General features: G+C 36.5%; 1 protein-coding gene and 2 long non-coding RNA genes across 7 annotated transcripts; all 3 read left to right on the plus strand.

Annotated features, from left to right (window-relative positions):
* The first annotated feature begins 6,925 nt into the window (after positions 1-6,925).
* Positions 6,926-11,069, plus strand: LOC149947471 (dystrophin-like). 2 transcript variants are annotated; one of them, XM_090172381.1, is made up of 17 exons: positions 6,926-7,027; positions 7,117-7,208; positions 7,294-7,354; positions 7,414-7,550; positions 7,619-7,826; positions 7,886-7,971; positions 8,033-8,112; positions 8,169-8,349; positions 8,410-8,464; positions 8,612-8,723; positions 8,779-8,897; positions 8,971-9,088; positions 9,155-9,418; positions 9,484-9,734; positions 10,400-10,585; positions 10,649-10,803; positions 10,866-11,069. In XM_090172381.1, the coding sequence occupies exons 2-17, from the start codon at positions 7,181-7,183 to the stop codon at positions 11,000-11,002; spliced, it is 2,178 nt and encodes a 725-aa protein (XP_090028507.1). In that variant the 5' UTR covers positions 6,926-7,027; positions 7,117-7,180; the 3' UTR covers positions 11,003-11,069. The 2 variants fall into 2 exon arrangements, with proteins under 2 accessions (XP_090028507.1, XP_090028506.1); XM_090172380.1 differs by having other exon boundaries at positions 6,927-7,027; positions 10,400-10,803.
* An 885-nt stretch (positions 11,070-11,954) lies between these two features.
* Positions 11,955-14,037, plus strand: LOC149947472 (uncharacterized). 3 transcript variants are annotated; one of them, XR_016480390.1, is made up of 7 exons: positions 11,955-11,983; positions 12,114-12,488; positions 12,560-12,629; positions 12,704-12,816; positions 12,888-13,042; positions 13,125-13,322; positions 13,416-14,037. It is a non-coding gene; the product is annotated as an uncharacterized LOC149947472 (long non-coding RNA). The 3 variants fall into 3 exon arrangements; XR_016480391.1 differs by having other exon boundaries at positions 13,102-14,037; XR_016480389.1 differs by having other exon boundaries at positions 13,125-14,037.
* A 77-nt stretch (positions 14,038-14,114) lies between these two features.
* On the plus strand, positions 14,115-16,533 carry LOC149947473 (uncharacterized). Of its 2 annotated transcripts, XR_016480416.1 has the most exons (5): positions 14,115-14,481; positions 14,543-14,559; positions 14,622-14,672; positions 15,669-15,787; positions 16,205-16,533. It is a non-coding gene; the product is annotated as an uncharacterized LOC149947473 (long non-coding RNA). The 2 variants fall into 2 exon arrangements; XR_016480415.1 differs by having other exon boundaries at positions 14,225-14,559.
* The last annotated feature ends 2,391 nt before the right edge of the window (positions 16,534-18,924 follow it).

The following is an 18,924-nucleotide window of genomic DNA, read 5'->3' on the forward strand; positions in this document are numbered from 1 at the left end:
TCATATAAAATTGTTTGGATGTTTTCGAATAATTTATTATAATTTAATTTCATTTTTTTTTAAGTATCCAAAGTTTGACCTTAAATGGCTATAGTATTCAAAACTAAAATAATTTGGATAAATTTAAAATGTGTGATGGAAAGCTGTAGGTTTTTGTTATCTATTCAGATAACTTTCCGAGTCAAAACTTGAACTGTGATATATGAAAAACCTTGTTGATAGAATGATACAGTTTTAGTGCTTAAGCCTTGAAATATACCTACCTAGAAATAAGAAGTATTCGATAACGGAATAGACATACTGTATTAATATCCACTCGGTTACCTTTTTTAATGTTTTTATTAATTACTTATTTTGAACATTGTGATATTGCCTTATTGAATAATTTAAATGCAGCCATTAGTCAATAACAGGGTTCATACGAACCTGGAAAACCTGGAAATATCAGTGAAACAGATTATTTCCAAAAGAATCAGGAGGATATCAGGGAAATTTTAAATATTTAACGAAAACCTGGATATATCAGGGAAATTCGTTTGAATCTGGAAGCGCCTCAATAATTATACATTTTTTCGATTAAACGAAAACATACGGTGCTTGAGCACCTGGAAATATCAGGGAAATTAATTTTCCAAATGTTGTACGAACCCTGAATAAGTATTTGATAATCAAATGTATAATATTTTTTATCTGTTCGGCTGACTTTTTATACATTTGAAATGACTTTTCTTACTAAACAGTATTTGTGGTAACAAAGTTTTTGTAACTTTTCTTTAGCAATCATACTTTTGTTAAAACATATTGAAGAATTATTGTTTAAATAAATACACTAGTTTGACACATATTTGAAATATGGTACTTTCGTAGTTATCATGTATTTCGAACCCTCGAAATACAGCTGGGAGACTAACTTTATAGGGGTCGGTAATAAAACAATTTTGGTCGGTTATAGGATAGGCCCACTGATCTTCAATGGTCAAATAATGGTCGGCTACATGACTGAAAAATATTAGGGCCGACTGATCTGCAATCGCCATATATTGGTCGGCGACATAACCTAATAATAGTTGGGCCGACTTATATGCAAGCATAATAATAAAGATTGGCAGGATAGTCTTTATAACGGTGGGCCATCAGTTCAGAAATAAGTTGGGCCGACCCCGACGAAGCGACTCACGACCGACCCAAAAAAGTGCAGTCGGGCGTCGGTGACATTTCGACTGGGTAGCCGACTACGATTTGACCAAGCCTACCGACTTTGATCCGACTAAGTGGGCCGACTCAGACCCGACTAAATCGGCCGACTAATTTCTGTTGACGTTGGCCCGACTAAATTTTGCTACTGGGGGTACTCTGAAATTTCTTATAAGTCGCATGAAGACTTGGCCCTCTAATACCTTAGACAAACCTAAAAAGAATTAAAATATTTGATTTGATTTTGATTTGATATATTTGTTCAACTATATCAATTTTTTCTTTATTTTTTTAACTTTGCTTTAATGACATAATTGACATTATATAATGATCCTAGACCGACACGAGTCTAGGTGTTGTAAAGGCAGTAGCTTTACCGAGGTAGCGCCTATGATCTAGCATCTGCTAAGTGCTACAGACAAATTAAAAAAATAAGAACGTTTTTTTTAAATAAAATTGCAAATAAACAAGGGCAAAAGTATACTAGGGCGTCTCAAAACCCGAAACGGGCTTTCTCGACAAAAAAATTGAGCCGGTAAACGATTTTCAATACATACGGAAGAAACAAGACTGAAGAATGAAATACTGTTATTATAACCAAAAAATATAAAGAAAATAAAGCCCCAGGAATGGAAGGATTGATATTATTGGCCGCGTGTTTTGGCTGCGTTAGAAACTTCCGGCAAAGCAAATCAGAGTAACCGGAAACGATTAGAGCAACCCAGTCTCTCTGTAAAACGAGAGGCGCAAAAGTTCCACTAGACAGAGCTACACCTTCCATTCCTGGGACTTTATATTCTTTGGCCAAACGACAGCACGACAGCATCTTTTCCATTAAAGTCGCTGTAGCTCCCCTCCATTTACGCGCCCCCTAAACCTCTCTACAGCGATGCGACGGACAGACAGCACGACAGGCATCTTTTCGAGACTTTTCCATTGAAGTCTCTGACTCTCTGCAGTGAGAGCTTCGCTCAATTAAAATGCAAGTATCATTATTTATAAGGTAAAATTTACGAATATCGATGAGGAAAACTAAAAGCGTCAGCTTTAGCCGCTACCCAAAGAATATAAAGCCCCAGGAATGGAAGGATTGTTATTATTGGCCGCGTGTTTTGGCTGCGCTAGAAACTTCCGGCAAAGCAAATCAGAGTAACCGCAAACGGCTAACGCAACCCGGTCTCTCTTTAAAAACGAGAGGCGCAAAAGTTCCACTAGACGGAGCTACACCTTCCATTCCTGAGGCTTTATATTCTTTGCGTTACCCATCTAGGTTTCAATGGTGAACCAAAGGGGGCGTAGCAATAAATAAAAAAATTTGATTTTCACCCAAGGTTCGTATAAGCAATAAAACATTTATTTTTTCTATCGTATTGTGGTTTCCTAGAACTCGCTACCATTGAGTTGGGAATGAACACCTTAGAGCCACAATTCTGGTTACTTGTATTTTCTATACTGGATATCTTTTTCTATTTTTTTGGAGCACAATGGCTATAATACGCCATGGCTCGTCAATACTATGGAGTAAAAAAAATCGGGTGGATCTTAGTCATAAAAGATGTTAAGGCTACATAGTAGGGGAAAAAGAGAAATAAACATGTACAAAATTTCTTATGCAATAGGCGCTTAAATAAATCATTCTCCCAGGAAATCGCCAAGAAGTAATATTTCCCCGCAAGGTGTTATTTATATAGTGCTTGTGGAAATAATGGAAACTTTTCACCTGTAAACAGAACGACGTGTTTTTGTCAAAAAAGCTACCTGGTTAACAGGGAACGCCATGGGGAAGGCTTTTTGCTGCCGTAAAGGTGAAAAATTGCCATTATTTTAACAAGCACTATATAAACAGTGACTTGCAGGTCCTGGCTCTGAGAAATACTACTTTTTGGCGATTTCCTGGGAGGATGATTTATTGAATTTATTGAAGCGTTTATAAAATATGCCCATTCTTTTCATCAAAAATAATTTAAACTCGTACCCTAGATTCGAAATCACTCTCTCGTGCGTTGCCGATAGCGTTTACCCACTTCCCGCCGGAACTCGGAAAAAATATTCTCCATGGTTTGCGCCTTACCGCAACCACGGCCAACTTGGATCACGCGCTATATAGCGCGGCAGCGCGTGATCGAAGCTGGCCGTGCCACAACCGAATCTTACGCTACACAAAACTTGCACAGACCACATGTGGTTCTACTTTGAAAATTTGCCAAATATTATTTTTGCTCTAGTGTATTTTGCTGTGGGAATTTTTACAGCAGCAAAACGTTGAACAGTCTCATCTATGAATGCCTCAGTAGGGACGTCACAGAAGCAGTCATGAACGGTTACAAAGTCTGTATAATGGGCGATTTCAATGCCCATATTGCGGAGTGTGGGAAGGAAAATCCAAAGGGCCGGCAGGTGAAGCTGTTTGCTGAAAGTTTCGGCCTAATAATGGGTAACTTGGCTCCAATTTGTAGTGGAATGTATACATGGCACAATGAGGCATATCGTACAACAGTAGACTACATTCTCTACAGCGAAGAATTAGTAAATTTCTTTACGAAAATGGAAATCGATGAGCTTGGTGTAAAGAGTGTTGGTAGCGACCATAACAGTCTATTTTTGGAGGCAATTTGTGAGTCACCACAAGTTGAAGTTACAAATCCCAATTGCCTCGCCCTGGAACCCAACCCAAGGCCTTTTTGGGAATTGGATAATGAAGAAAATATGAAACTATTCCAGTTGGCCATGGAAGAGGCTATGGGGACGAGTGATCAGTCGTATGAGAAGTTCGTTCAATTACTGCTAAAGTCAATGGAAGGCACGTTAAAAAAGAGACAGCCAGCCCCGCTCATTAAGAATAAGGTACTGCCAAAGAAGTGGTGGAACAAGTCAGTTGGGGAAGCATTCAAACTTAGAAAAGGGGCAGCAAAGGCCCACAGACTAGCTGTTGCTAGAGGAGCAGATACTAATTCTGTACGAGACCTCTGGTCCGCAAAAGCCAACGCGAAATACGTAGTATCACGTGAAATTAGACTGGTGAACTTAAAAATGGAACGGGATATCGAAAAGGCGGCCAAAGACAAAGGAAAGAAGTTCTGGCGTTACGTGAAAAAATTGAGGAAGCAGGGGGTGGTGGTAGAAAAGGCTTTTAAAGGAGTTAGAGCGAAGAATGGGTCCCTCTTGTGGGAAAAGAAGGCGGTGGCTCTGAGAATCACAGAGTATATCAAAGATCTAGAGAATGAACTACTCAGCCCCACAGTCGGTCCCACCACTCCGGCCCTCTCAACTAGCTGCTCAGGCACTGAAGCGAAAGATCCCCTTTGTGACGATGACGAAGGACCTCTGTGTGTCTTGCCTTTTTTATGCGGATGACATTGTACTCTTCGCAAATCACCCTGACGACCTACAGAAGCTACTTGACATTTGTTCGGCCTTTGCCAAGTGTAAGAACTTACTATTTAGCATGGATAAGTCAATTACAATGTCCTTTTCTACACAGCCTGTTGATGAGTGGTCGTACCTTCTCGACGGGAAGCCAATGGAGAAGGTGAACAAGTACCAATACCTGAGCATTACCATTGATAGTACTGGTCCTTTTTTGAGTACCATGGAAAAGATAGTGGCTGGAAAGGGAAACGCGATGCGGTGGGTAGTTCGTAACCTTGCCGAGCAGTCCTACAACAAATACTCAGTCAGCCGTACACTTTGGAAGACTGTAGCCGTACCAACAATGACATATGCAAACGAGGTCATTTGTTATTCAGCCATGACTAGGGAGAGGCTGGAGAGATGCCAGAGAGCGGTAGGCAGAACGGCTCTAAATGCAGGCCCATTTGCGGCTAATGCCGCTATAGATGGTGAGATGGGATGGAGTACAATGGCAACCCGAGAAGCTCGCCGCAAATTGAAATTTCTGGGACGCCTCAAATTTATGGATGCTAGAAGGATAGCTAAGAAAGTATACACATACATTCGAGACAATGGCTCTAAAACGGACTGGTCTCAAGCAATAGAAAGAGGGGACCGGCAATTATGTCTGAGCTCAAAGAGAGACAAGGCTACCTCTTATAAGGAATGGGTAACATGTGTGGAGAAAGAGGTACAGGAAGCCGCACTGATATCATGGAAGTCCCAAGTACGTCAGAAAACAAGCCTCGGCTATTACAAAGCTAAAGAAAAACCGATAAAAGAGGCATGTTATACTGGGTCGTGGGGCAGTGGTTTACTCTTTCAAGCTCGAACGGGTGCCCTACTAACTAGGGAACGTCAAGTGGAATTATTGGGTTCCGAAGCCTTATCCCCGCTTTGTAAGCTATGTGGCCAAGTGAATGAGGATGTTTACCATGCCCAGAAACGGAAACTGACCAAGCGTGTAACAGCTGGCGAGCAGAGCATTTTGGGTGCCCCTTGGAAAATATTCTTGGCCTTTCAGGGGATGTTTGGGACTTTGAGGTGATCCAAAAGGTGTTAGAGACTTGGCAGAAGAAGAAAAATTAACTTATTTGACTCCCCTAACTTCTCTGTTTCCCGGTCTACATAGTACTTCCCCCTAAAATTTATTACATAACGTTGTATATTACTTTTTCCTGTTTACGTTTTCCTGGTTATTTTTTCCATTACCATTACCTTTAATTTTGCTTACTACTGTATTATTGTATATAAATGCTGAGCTCCCATTGGAGCCGCCCTGTTACAAAAGGGTGTACTTTGTACGGTACGAGCGAATAAAAACCTTTGAACCTTTGAACCTTCGATGGAGCCCGATTTTTCTGAGGTCACGTGCCGGAAAAGGGTAAACGCTTCGTAACAAAACCGTCAATGTGAAAGCTCTCAGTATTCGAATCTAGGGTACGAGTTTAAATTATCTTTGTTTTCATGAAAATCACAAAAAACTTCTCGAGCGGTTAGGCAGTAACAGTCATAGAAATCTCATAGGTAACTAGAATGCTGCCGCCTACGGCCGAGCTTGACGCCAGTTCACCTTGAACCTTCAGCCAATGAGAGGCCGTAGAGTGGTTCCGCCAAGGAGGATAATAATCCTCCTTGGATCCGCTACTATAGCGGGAGATAGGTGACGTCATTCTCTCTGGTGACAATAAATTCTTGGCAGAACCACTCTTTGAGCTCTGATTGGCTGAGATCTGGCTATCGTCTGCCACGGCGTTTGGCCCATTTGCCAGTTACACGGCAGCATTCTAGTTACCTATGAGATTTCTATGGTAACAGTAGTAAAACCATTGAAATTATGGTGCTATAAATCTGGGAACACTGCAACGGATTGGATAAATCATTGAGTTGGGAATATTAATCTAGAGGTCCAATCGAAACGTCGGATTTCAGTATTTCGCGAAACAAGTTTTTAAAAATAAGAATACTGTCGTCTGCTCCCATCGGCGTCCCAAATGACGAGAAAACGTTATCATTCTACCCGTGGCGCCGTCTATCTCTCAATGATTCGTTCAAATAAGACGCGTTTTCAAGCAAAAAGCTTTTTTTTCTTCAAAATAATGGATGGCGCCACGGGTCATATGATAACGATTGCTCGTCATTTTAGAGCAGACGGCACATTCGTATTTTTCAAAAACTTGATTCGCGGGGAGCAGATTTGATTGGATCTCTAGATTAATATTCCCAACTCAATGGGATAAATTAAACATAAATCGATGACGTCACCGCTATGATTTTCAGAATTTCCGAAAACAGTTACACAACGATTTTTTAATTTAAACCAACTTACTCTAAGTTCCTTTAATCCTCCTTGGATAATCTATGGGATTTTTGAACTGTTATTATTTTAACACTGATATTTTTTAATCAATTAAGTTTGTTGGAGCATCTCTTTAGTAAAATGGTACATAATATTTTAAGCCTTTTCAGTTAGTTTGGACTTCCTGGCTAAAATTTCTAAATTACACACCCATTATTTTTTTTCTTTTAAAGGTGTAATCATAGTAAATTAAACAGATGTAAATTATTGTACTGTAACAATTGAAATCCTATCAAAATGGCAGCGGTTGTTAAGTCCTTAGATGGTATGTGTATGACTGTCTCAAATTTGTTTTATTTAATTTGTCATACGTTAATAGCCTTATTTTATTCCATTTTAAACTTTTACAGGAGAAGTGTTGGAGGGTTGGGAAAGGGCAAGAAGTAGTAATGGAATTCCGTATTATATAAAGTAAGTTAATCTGATTTTAAATCATGAAATCATTTGGTCTATCTAACAAATGATTTTAGTCACAAGGAAGAATCAACACAATGGGACCATCCCGAAATGACAAGGCTTTTAGAGGGCTTACAAAAGTTTAATACAATCAAATACGCAGCTTACAGAACTGCGGAGAAACTCAAATATATGATCAACACTTTAAAATGTAATTTCTCATTATGACTTACAAAAATGTAAATAACTAAATACCAATTGGCATTTGTTATATTGCAGTGAATATGATACGTTGGACTCTTATTGATAAAGCTTTACTTGAGCATGGATATCGGTTTGTTAGCATTGAAGAAACCATAAACTGTTTTAAACTGGAGACCATACTTTTTAGTTTGTGTGAATTCGCACAAACTGATACAGCTAGTACTGGTCTAACAGCGGTACATGCGGAATTGTTACTTAATCTTCTTCTAAATATGTTTGACATGTAAGTATGAAAATCTTCCTTATAAATGATTAAAAATTAATGTAACACTCTAAATGAAGTGAAAGGAAAGAAGGAGTTCGTTTAGTAAATGCAACAATGACCCTAGGTATACTCTGCATTGGACGACTACTGGATAAATATAAATGTAAAGTAAATGTAATTATTAACTAATATTTCCATGAATTTATCCAGTTCTTTTTATTCAGTTATTTGCCATCACTTCATAGACAAAACAAATTTTATTTTAAAAAGACACATTTTTCTTGTGCTTCAAACTTTAGCTAAAGTAAGTTATTATTTGTAATAAGTAAATAGTTAAATTAAATTAAATCCATATTTTAGATACCAGAGTTTTTGGGTGAAAAACTGTCATTTGGCAGTCATCTAGTCCCCGCAGCTTTAGAAAGTTGTTGCAAACACAACTGTGGCTTATCAGAAGCTGGTTTTCTTGAGTGGTTGTTTCTTGAGCCTCAAACTCTGGTTTGGTTACCAACGTATATTAGGTTGAGAGCGGCTGAATTAGGTATTGTATAACTCAATTTAAGTAATGTAACTCGTTAATAATGCATTTATTGCTTTTCAGTGATTCATCCTGTTAGGTGCAGTGTTTGCAAGCTCTATCCCATCGTGGGTGTCAGGTAATTTTGGTTAAATGTTCTTAAATATAATATCTTAAATGTAATAATTTTCGTAAAAGCAGCTGGTTTTTTCTCTGGTGGTAATTAAATCATTTCTCGCACATTGAGTGTTACAGTTATATTGATCCAATTATTTACATTTTACAGATACTGTTGTTTACATTGCTTGAAATTCGATATATGTCAAAACTGTTTCTTTCATGGGAGAGTGAGCAAGGGACACAAGACAACCCATCCCATGAGAGAATTTTGCCAGCCTGTAAGCAAATATCTGTTTTAATTTTTTCTCATATTAATAATAAAAACCATTTAAGACAACATCTTGGCAAGAAACAAAAACTCTTCTGAAAGCTCTCAAAAACAAGCTGAATCCTGGCAGTAAGCCTAAACGGAGCTATTTACCTATTACCAGCACAGCTACTCTGACAGAAACGTAAGAGCAACCACTCTTGAATTGTATAAAATTTTATCTCTAGAACAACCTGACCTTGGTCATATTTTTTAAGGGATGAATCAACATTAGTTAATAATATTAACTGTGGCAGTCTTCCAAGCAGCTCAAAGTCAACGCCATTGTCAGAAAGGAAAGAGTTTGAATCTAATTACAGCATTCCAAGAGCGCCTGTAGGGTTGCGATAATTATGATCCGAGATATAAGTAATATATTAAATGTTGCTGCCTTTATTCAAGGTGTCATTTTCTGGTGAGCAACAGCGTGAGCTGCAGAGTATCATAGTTCGTCTTGAAGATGAAAACAAGCAAATTTCGAAGGAAATTGAAAAATTCCACGCTCGTTCGGATAATGGCAGCTCTGGTGAGAGTCGCTCTTCTCAAGGGAGCAGCTGGGAAGCTCAAGGAGGACATCGTGATTTTCTATTAGCTAGACAGGAACTGCTTGAAGACCACGCTCATCAAATGGAACTTCAGATAAAAAGATTGAAGCAGTTATTACAAGTATATACTTGTCTTTGTTGTATTTTTCATTCTTTAACAATTAAGTCAATGTTGTTTTTTGACAGTATATATCTGATGGGATTTTGGAACCAATGAACACTAAACCCCCGCCCCTTCCAAATAAAAATTATGAATTCCATAAATATACCGAAAGTACCCCGATTGAAGGCCGTCCATACATTCCTCCTCAAGAATGGTCTCCATTTGTCAAACTTCAATCTGAATTAGATGTTCTTGAAAGGCTAACATCGGGTTTGCAAGAAAACAGTCGAAAAAGTCACGATATATCAAATCCAAGTCCTTTCACTTCTAATAGGTTTGTCTATTTTCAATTTTGTTTTGGCATTTAATGTAGCTAGGGTGTGTAGAATGGAAAATAGGGCTGTGCGATTAGTGTTTTTAGGCAATCGAGTCGGTTATAGAGTATAAAATTTTTTGTCATAGTGTTTGAGTCGAGTAATATTGTAGTAGAATCGAGTACTTGATTAAGGGATCTTATTCGAGTCAAGTAACTAAAAAACCTCGAGTAACTTTTTAACGAGTCAGGCTATCGAGTACTTTATTAGGATCTGGTTTAATTCAAGTAATATTGAAATTAAATTTAAAAGGAGTATAAAGTAACTTTTAATGCCAAAAATTACACCTTTAATTTAAATGAACCAGTTTCCACAACTTAGAAGTTACCGGTTATTGACTCCCAAAAAGTTGTAAAAACCCCTCTTTTAAGCAATGAGAATTGAAAAAACCAATACTTGACGAGTTTAGAGAGTAGCTTTTTCGAATAATTGGGCAACTGAATATGCAACGAGTATTGTCCAATTACTTTTTTTAGGTTGAGTGCGAGTGCTTGACCTCAAAAAAAGCCGAGTACTTGAGTACTCGCACAGGCCTAATTTAAAGCCTTCTAAGTTACAGCAACTTTTTTCCAGTGCTTTAATTGGAATTGGGCTAGTTTCTGATGTAATAGTTTTTTTCTATTAGAATAAGACGTAGTTGCAGAGGTGTTTCTTTTACTGATCGAATTGATGGCCAAGATTCAAATGCTACTCCATATTTGGAACGCCATGGATCAGTTAGACCAAAATTTGGACCAAACTTAAACCGTACATATTGCAATAACAATACGGTGGTTGAAAACAATGGATTTGCTGCTGGCGGCAATTGTTTGTATGATAATTTTAAAGCACATGAAAATGCAAAGCACTCAATTGCGCGAAATATTCCAAATAGTCATTCGTTCGACTCTACTGTGAATTACGGGACCATGTCACATATTAGTCTTCCGCGGTTGCCTCCCCCTATGACTACAATGGCTAGAGTGGATTTTGAACTTCAAGGTATAATAGATCAGTTGGAACAAGCGTTGCCCAATTCATGGTCTACAAGTAAGTAGTAGTAGTAATAATAATAATGTCTGGAAGTTTTACCAATAGTTTGAAAAATTTAGCACCATCTTTACTTCCGGAAGAAAAAGCTAAAGTCATGCTTGCTGTGACTGAAGTTGAGGAAGCTATGGCGCAGTTTCTTATTGGGGAATCTCAAAAAAATGAGCGACCAGTTAATGGTCGATCTTTTAATGCTTAATGCTGTACTTAACTTTTTTGCCACTTCTACTTTTGCAGAAGTGTATAAAGTGTTTAGTTCCTTTAAAGTATATATTATATTGTTAACGTAACACGTTAGTACAAAGTTTTTGTAACGCTAATAGAATCCATATATACCAGAAAAAAATTTATGGAAGTATCTTGAGTGAAAGAAAAAAATAAATATTTTTTAATTATTGGGTAGCTGAAGTAGAAGTTTTAAGAGTTGAGATAAAAATAAAAATATGTATGTAAAAAGCTTTTGTTCTGGTTACAAGTTATGGAACTGTTTAAACATAAAAAAAAGTTTCTAATACTTCACCAGGAAACTATATATTGCTACACATGGAGTGTTTTAAGAAGACTATGGTTGCTCTTATGATTCTCCTAGAAACTGGTGTAGTTTACTGCTGAGATTTTCGCACGCAATGGCCGCCAGCCAATATTTTTAAAAATTTCCATATAGTTTAAGCCCAGCCCATTTCTCTAGACGCGTTTTCAGTATGGTGCCTATTTATCCTGGAACATTCCAATGTATACATATATAGTTTACTGATTTCACTTTTAAACGTTGTACAAGAATCAGTTTAGAAATGTAGTACGATAACGAAGCCACAGAAAAAAAGAAGACGATTAAAAAATATATTCTTAACTTGCTCACAGCAAAAATAAATTATATTACATACAATTTGATGTAATATTATTTAATTTTGGTCGTAAGCAGAGATGGGCAAAAATTGCGAGCGCTCAAATTTGAAAATAGGCAGTGTCTATTCTCACGTCCCCCGTGAAAATAGTCATCAGGCTATTCTCACGGGGGGCGTGAAAATAGTCATCAGGCTATTCTCACGGGGGGCGTGAAAATAGTCATCAGGCTATTCTCACGGGGGACGTGAGAATAGTTAACAGGCTATTCTCACGCCCCCACGTGATCAGCGTGAAACTCGTATAACCCCGTAGCGGCATTCTGGTCAATAAAGAGGTGAGTAACCACATTTTTCTTCCTATTCTTTAGGCCAAATTTGGTTATATTTCGTATTCTTTAGGCCAATTTAAATAAACATATATGTATTTTTTAAATAAAGCTTGATAATTTAAATGATTTTCTATAGGGGCGCCTGCTCTACAATATATTCTTAGTGGTTTTTCTTCACTAAGCCTAGGTCTTCGTAGTTATACTTCACTAAGCCTAAGCTTAGGTCATGGTAGCATCAGAGAGTGTAAAGTCGCTTCGCTACAGAGAGGCGCCTCTTCCTATCCCCGTAATGTTAAAATTTCGTGGTACGTTTTTTCCCCATGAGAGCGTTGAAGAAGCAGACGACAGTGTTTGGAATTCCCGGACACACGATGGCACTGTAAAATTGCTTATCAAAGAAAAATAAATTTTGCTCTCAGTAGGTTAAAGTTGAATTCAGCTCAGTCAGCTGTGATGTTGAATTATTTTAACTATTTAAGTAAAACAGTTGATTTCGTAAGAAATATAAAAAGTAAGTACAAGAAAAATCCCTCCCTATTTCATTTCAATATTAACAACTATACTTTTTTAATATATCAAAAGAAATTCGTGGAATCTAAAGTGGAATATTTTATGGGCTGGCCAAGTCTTAATTAAATATACCAAAACCATGGTAGAACATTGGTGTTTTGAATAGCAGCGGTGAATTAAATATTCTGAAATATAATTAAGAACATTTTCTTTTAGAAGGTTTGGACTTTCAATGGCTTTGAAAATTTCTAAATATCGTCAGTGAATTGTCCTTATACAGTTCTGAAGCTACCATATATTAAACCTTTCCAATTTTTCTTTCAGCATTGGTATGTGGATGTATTGATCAGTCATTGCTCTCTTACAGTGTGTTTCATTGTTTAATGTCCTGCTATTGCAGCAATCAAAAAGGCCGTTCATGTGTAAGAGGAACTCTGCTGTGTATGTGCTTTCAATTGTTAACTCTCCTAATCCCAGTGAACAGGCCATTTGAATTAGAAACACTTTGACTGCAAATTTGGGCAGCTAAACTGACTTTCATGTTAGAAAATGCTGGTAACTTGATATGTTTACGTTTCAGCTTATGTGTGCTTTGAAACTTACCAATTTCTTAGTCTATTTTGAAAAAATGTTCTAGGACTGCCCAAGAAACTCGATTGCCTTCCACTATTATGGGATACCGTTTGAAATTGTTCCTCACACTTTTCAAGAGATGTGGAGGATCAATTTCAATGAATGGCTTTTCCACTGATATCCCCATACTTTTGAACAAATTTTGATTGCCTGTTCCTTGGTCACAGACTACAGCTTTGACAATAAGGCCAATACGTTTTAGGTGAGTTACGCAATCATGAAGCAATATCTTCAAAGTCTGTTCGGGACAAGTATCTTTTGTGAGGAAGTAACCAATTGGTGGTTTGAATTTCAGTTTTATGTCATTCACCATGTACACTAGGGCCTGATTTGCGTACTATTTTGACCTTCCATATGGACCGAAGTCTACGAAACCTTCAATGTTATTGTTTTCATTATTGTCAAAATGTTTAGTTGAATGGCTATAATTATGTTCAGTACAAATATATTTAAATGGAATAGAATTGAATAGATAGTTCTGGGTTTAAATTCATAGGAATTGACTTTATCCACTGTAAAAAAAATTTCATTTAAAGCTAGTGTTCATCATTGTGAATATTTTATATAAATTATCATTTTCTTCGTTGAATTGATTTTTGAGGGCATAATTTGGCATTTGTAGTGCTGCGTTTACCTTACACCAGATTGTAGTTGTAACATGATCTTCAGGTGCATTTTCATTTGCTACTATTTGAATTAATTATAAATGAACATTAGGCAGTAAGAGACCATGGCGGGATATGTTTTTGCCTTCAGTTTACCTAGGGAAAACCGTGGTTTCATTGGAATTTCCCAAAAAAAAAATAGGTGTAGCTAATGGTGTAAGCCTGTTTTGGGTTTTGATATTCATAAAACAATCGTCAGTGAAATGAAGACCGCAAAATACGTGGTTAAAGTGTAAGTAATCTGTAGTTTTATTTTGGAGGTTTTCACTGTTAACATTTTGCAGGTGGCTGCAAAATGTTAAGTTTTAAGAAATGTTAATGTATTAGAATAGGCTTAGTAAATTAAAACGCGTATTCACCGGTCTTTATCCCTTGGAAACTTGAAAAAAAAAAGACTGACGCGTGGTTACCTTTTTATTCGATTTACAATTTTTAGCCGAACAAGACATTTCAAAAAAAATTAAACTCGCAAAAATACCAAAAACACTCTTCCTGTTTTGCGTCTTCTCAAACTCTAATCTAGCGCGTGCCGGAGATACTACTAGCGCCATCAAACGCCCGGGAATTGTGGACATTCTCAGCGAATAAAATCGTACCACGGATTTTTTAAAGAGAGGCGCCTCTCTGTAGCGAAGCGACTTTACACTCTCTGGTAGCATGGAGTAGACTGACTTGCCTCTGACCTATATCAGATAAGTAATAGCTATGTGTAAAGTGTTTTCACTTGATTATTGAAATTATTTTCTTTGGTTTTTAGATCATGGCATAAATCAGGTAAGTAGTTGCCATGAGTCCAGCTATTTATGAGTTTTTAAGTTTCCTTATTTCCTTTATAGATTTCCTTGGTCTGATCCGGAGATTTGGTTCGTTTTAGTACTGTGAATTCGGTGAGTTTTGTAGTTTGAGTAATTTTTGGGCAATATTTTAGTAAGATGTCTAAATCTCGTCCAATCTTCGGCCCCCGTGTTGCACCTCAATGCTTGGCTCCTGGAAGAAATCCTCTAAAGGTTCCTTCTGGCGGTAGCCCTTTTTGTATATTGGGAGCCCGAAGCATTGGAACAAGATGAGGCATCGGGGTTCTTTAGCTCTTTGTCTAAAGAGTTTCGGAGGGATTTTTCTTTGACCCCTTGCTGTTCCCCGTTGAGTAGCGTATGGGGGTTCTTACTCCTATTCCTACGGGAGAGTGGTGCATGAAGCGGACTCGTGCTGGCCACCGGTTCTTCTCTCACTGAAGAAATTTGCTGAGGGTAAAACTGGTGTTGCGTTCAATGCAGCGGTTGTGAATCTCTACCGTAATGGTGAAGATTCTGTGGCATGGCATTCTGACAGTGAGAAATGTGTTCATAGCACCATTGCTTCGCTCTCTTTTGGGACAAGCCGAAATTTCCAACTTCGCTCCATTGGCTCGCAGGGCATCGGGGATTGTATTGATGTTTCCCTTACCAATGGCTCCCTACTTGTAATGGAAGGGTCATGCCAGCGGTATTGGCAACATTAAGTGACGATAGCGAAATTTGTCCGACACCCACGGATAAATATCACTTTTCGGTAAATGGGTCCAGCAGTTTCTGGACCAATTCTTTGAAATCCCACCCTGCGTTGCTTGCCAGGCCCCCAGGCTCCTTCTGGGCCATTTGCGTTTGCGGCACCTTTTGTTCCATCTTTCCCCTCTCCTTGGGCTTTGGTGGCTCCTCCTCCGGGCTTTAGTGCTAGGGGATTTTTTTCCCAGCTGAGAAGGCTTCCTCTGGGGAGTCTTCAAAGCTATCCTCTTCTCCTGCTTTTGGGAATTCCTTTCTGGCCAAGAAACATTCCTCCGGGAAGGTTTTGGAGCCATCCCTTGGTTTTTCTTTTCTTGAGAGTGATTTTCCTCTTCTTTTGTCCAGGTCATCACTGGCTATTCTTGCTTTGCTAGCGCCTGCCCCTGGTCTCGTCCCTGTGGCTTCTCGCAAGCCTGCATCTGGTCTCGTCCCCGTGGCTTCCAACTTATAACTAATTTTAACTGGTAAAGAATATTTATTGTCTAACATAATATACTAATTTATTTTAGCATGAAAATTCCCTGTTTTAAGAGGAACTTTTTACCGCCAAAAGTTTTTATAAATATAAATTTCAGTTAACTGTTTATTTAGGGACATTATTCGAGGTTATAAAATGATTTAATATGCAAAAATATAAGTTTATTATTTATAATTTTTGGTTATGGATAAAAACAAATAACTGATTTCTTCCCCAAACACCAAGCTGTTCATACTTATCTAATTTTAATATTAAAAAAGTCCGTCCCCTTAAGATATTAATTTATTTAGGCTTACTAAAAAATCCCTACTGTACTAATTTTAGTATAGTAGGGATTTTTATCCTAATTAATTAAATTATCAATTTAATGTGGGTTTTTTCTTTTTGCTCTCCTTAAATGCAGCCTCCACGTGGCGAGAGTGGTAACACTTACTTCTTTAGTTAGGTTGGCACAGTTACAATGAAAGTGGTTTTGATTTGGCAGGACTTAGTAAAATAAAAACACTTTAATAATCTGTGAAATCAAACCTAGTTTTTGAATAAGTGGCTAATGGCATTTAAAATTTTCGAAAACATTACTTGTAAATATTAATTTGATTATTTCTAATTCAAAAATAAAGTTGCAAGAAAAGAAAATATCCACTAGCACTGAAATCTCAAAGAGCCTTTCTAGCAGTACTTATTAAAGCATAGTTATACTTCAAATCATCTTTGAAATGAGAGGTTTTTAATGTTGGTAACACTTATTTTTGTACATATGTAATAAATGTTTGCCTTTACAAATTTTGTTTCCTTTTTTTGGTCAATTTAAACAAAGAAGACGCGTTATTAATATTTTATTAAAATACGAGTACATTTGAACAAGATAAAAAACGATTAATGGAATTCCAGTTAAAAGGTTAAATAGATATTTGAATAAATTACAAATATTAGTGTAGGTTTCGTAATTATAGATAATTTTTTGTGTTCCAAAAACAGCTTGGTTACTGTGTGGGATTGTTCTTCAAAATTAAAAAGAAATTTTCTATGAGACTTTTGTATTATTTGAATGTCTTCACTCCCTATGCAAGCAGCTATTCAATGTGATGACACACAAAGCCAAAAGCAACACGGCTCTTTTAGTGGACTAATGATTATTTATTTTAAAGAAGTTACTTCAATTAAATAGTTTTTGACATCAGTATTTTATGGGGTAAATTTATAATTTATCAAGCATATTTTACTTTTTTATAGGGAAAGTGTCAGTAAATGCAATCAAATAAACAATATAGGGTCCAGTAATTAAATACATAGGGCCGTTTAATTATATGCCATTTACGATGATTCTGGCTACATACCCCTATCATTTTCTTACTTCTTTAAAAATCATGTGTCGCTTATTTTCATCCACAAATCTTGAACAATTCTAAGTCCACCAACTCCTTATTTGCTATAACTACCAAAGGATTAAAGTACCATCGTAATTGGTTGCATTTAGCTTCAGGTAACAAATTTGGTATAATAATCTAAACTTTTAAATTTTCCTAATATAATCACATTATTTAGTTAAAAAATAAGCAACGAATAAGATTAAATACATAAAAATAATTCAAAAGTTAAAACTTTTTTAAAATCAATAATATTGAATGTAAAACTAAATAAATCACATTGTTTAATTGTTTGAAATGAAACTATTACTGAAATTTGAAAAATCTGGTTAAAAGCCTAAAACGGAAAAAAAAATATTTTTGGAGGATCCAACAGATTTATTTGTAAAACGTTTATAAGACTTCTGTCGTTTTTAGAAGTTCAAAATACGAGTTCGGGTTTAGTCTAATTTTTAACAACACAGACTACTTTCCTCTGAATGCTGGAAACTGGATAAGGGGCAAATCGATTGACAATTTAATGTTTCTTCAAATTTTTCAAAATATTGCAGTTTTTTTCGATTTTAACTTAGGTTTGAGTGTAATTTAGATAAATAGCTAAAAATTAGCCAATTTCACTCGTTAATCCTAGTTTTAAAACAAATTAAACTTCCCGCCAACAATTCAAATTATAGGATCGCGCTCAAACTTAATTTGACGATTAAATGCTTTTATTTGTATATAAATTGAACTACTTCAACAATGCCCTTTACAATTTCGTTTATGAAGGCTAAGCTAAGAGAATTTAGGGCTTATTTCACATTTAGGAAAATCTACAATATTGAACGATTTGGCGGGAATTTGAAATACCTTATTTGTTGACAAGCTAGCAGTAATTTTTATTTTCAAATTTGGATCTGTTGAGTCACTTTTAGAAACCAAAATAAATTATTATAACATTATTATATCTTTATGCTTAAAGTTTAACTATTTCATGAGGAAATAATTTTTATTAAAATTTTAAAAAATATTGGGAAAAATAAAAGAACTAAGACTTTGGAATAGAAAAATTCCAACACCAACGAAAGAAATAAGGAATGGGTGGCTTTCACTATTGTGTCAAAGGACTTGGTCAAAAGCTCAGGAACCTCTGAAGAAAAATGAATTTTCCAAAACCAATTTCTCAAACTAATTATATTATTTGGGTAAATTCGAATAACAGTCGGTTAAAATAAGTAATATTAGATAAATTTAACTATTTGGGTTAACTGGTATAATTTTGGCTATAGATGGGTTTGACTGGACGAAATCAAATTATTTGCATAAACTACAATTATTTTGGGGGCAAAACCAATCATCATAACTCGATATTTAAGCCAGAAAATCCAATAGTTGACCGGTTGCGACCTTTAGGAGCTCAAGTTCAAACTCAAATATTTTATTGTGAAGTCAATATTGATTTAAGGTATTCGAGGGCCAAGTCTTCATGCGACTTATACTCATTAGTACTGTGTAGGATTTCTGGCTTCAACTTCAAGAATTTAACCAACTCCATGAAAAAAACTGTAAACGTTTAGTCATTGAAATTTGCTATCATCCTCCAAATGGGAGCTATGCAAGTTGTCACCTAGATTTTAAATTTCAACTTCAAATATTGGTAGATGAACTGGGAAGTAATGAAATTATATATCTTGGACATTTCAACTCAAACCTACTTGGAACCATAGACTCACAACTCTCGCATACACGTAGCTTGAAGTCAGCTACATATGAGTTT

The sequence above is a fragment of the Leiobunum rupestre genome, chromosome 4 (assembly GCF_980474605.1).
Source record: "Leiobunum rupestre chromosome 4, qqLeiRupe1.1.hap1, whole genome shotgun sequence".
Lineage (NCBI taxonomy): Eukaryota > Metazoa > Arthropoda > Arachnida > Opiliones > Sclerosomatidae > Leiobunum > Leiobunum rupestre.

Excerpts from the sequence above, each read along its gene's own strand:
- LOC149947471 (XM_090172380.1), top strand. The coding sequence starts at position 7,181 with ATGGCAGCGGTTGTTAAGTCCTTAGATG. Across the intron at positions 8,724-8,778 it reads TGAGAGAATTTTGCCAGCCT|ACAACATCTTGGCAAGAAAC; the intron begins GTAAGCAAATAT and ends AAACCATTTAAG. Across the intron at positions 9,089-9,154 it reads ACAGCATTCCAAGAGCGCCT|GTGTCATTTTCTGGTGAGCA; the intron begins GTAGGGTTGCGA and ends CCTTTATTCAAG.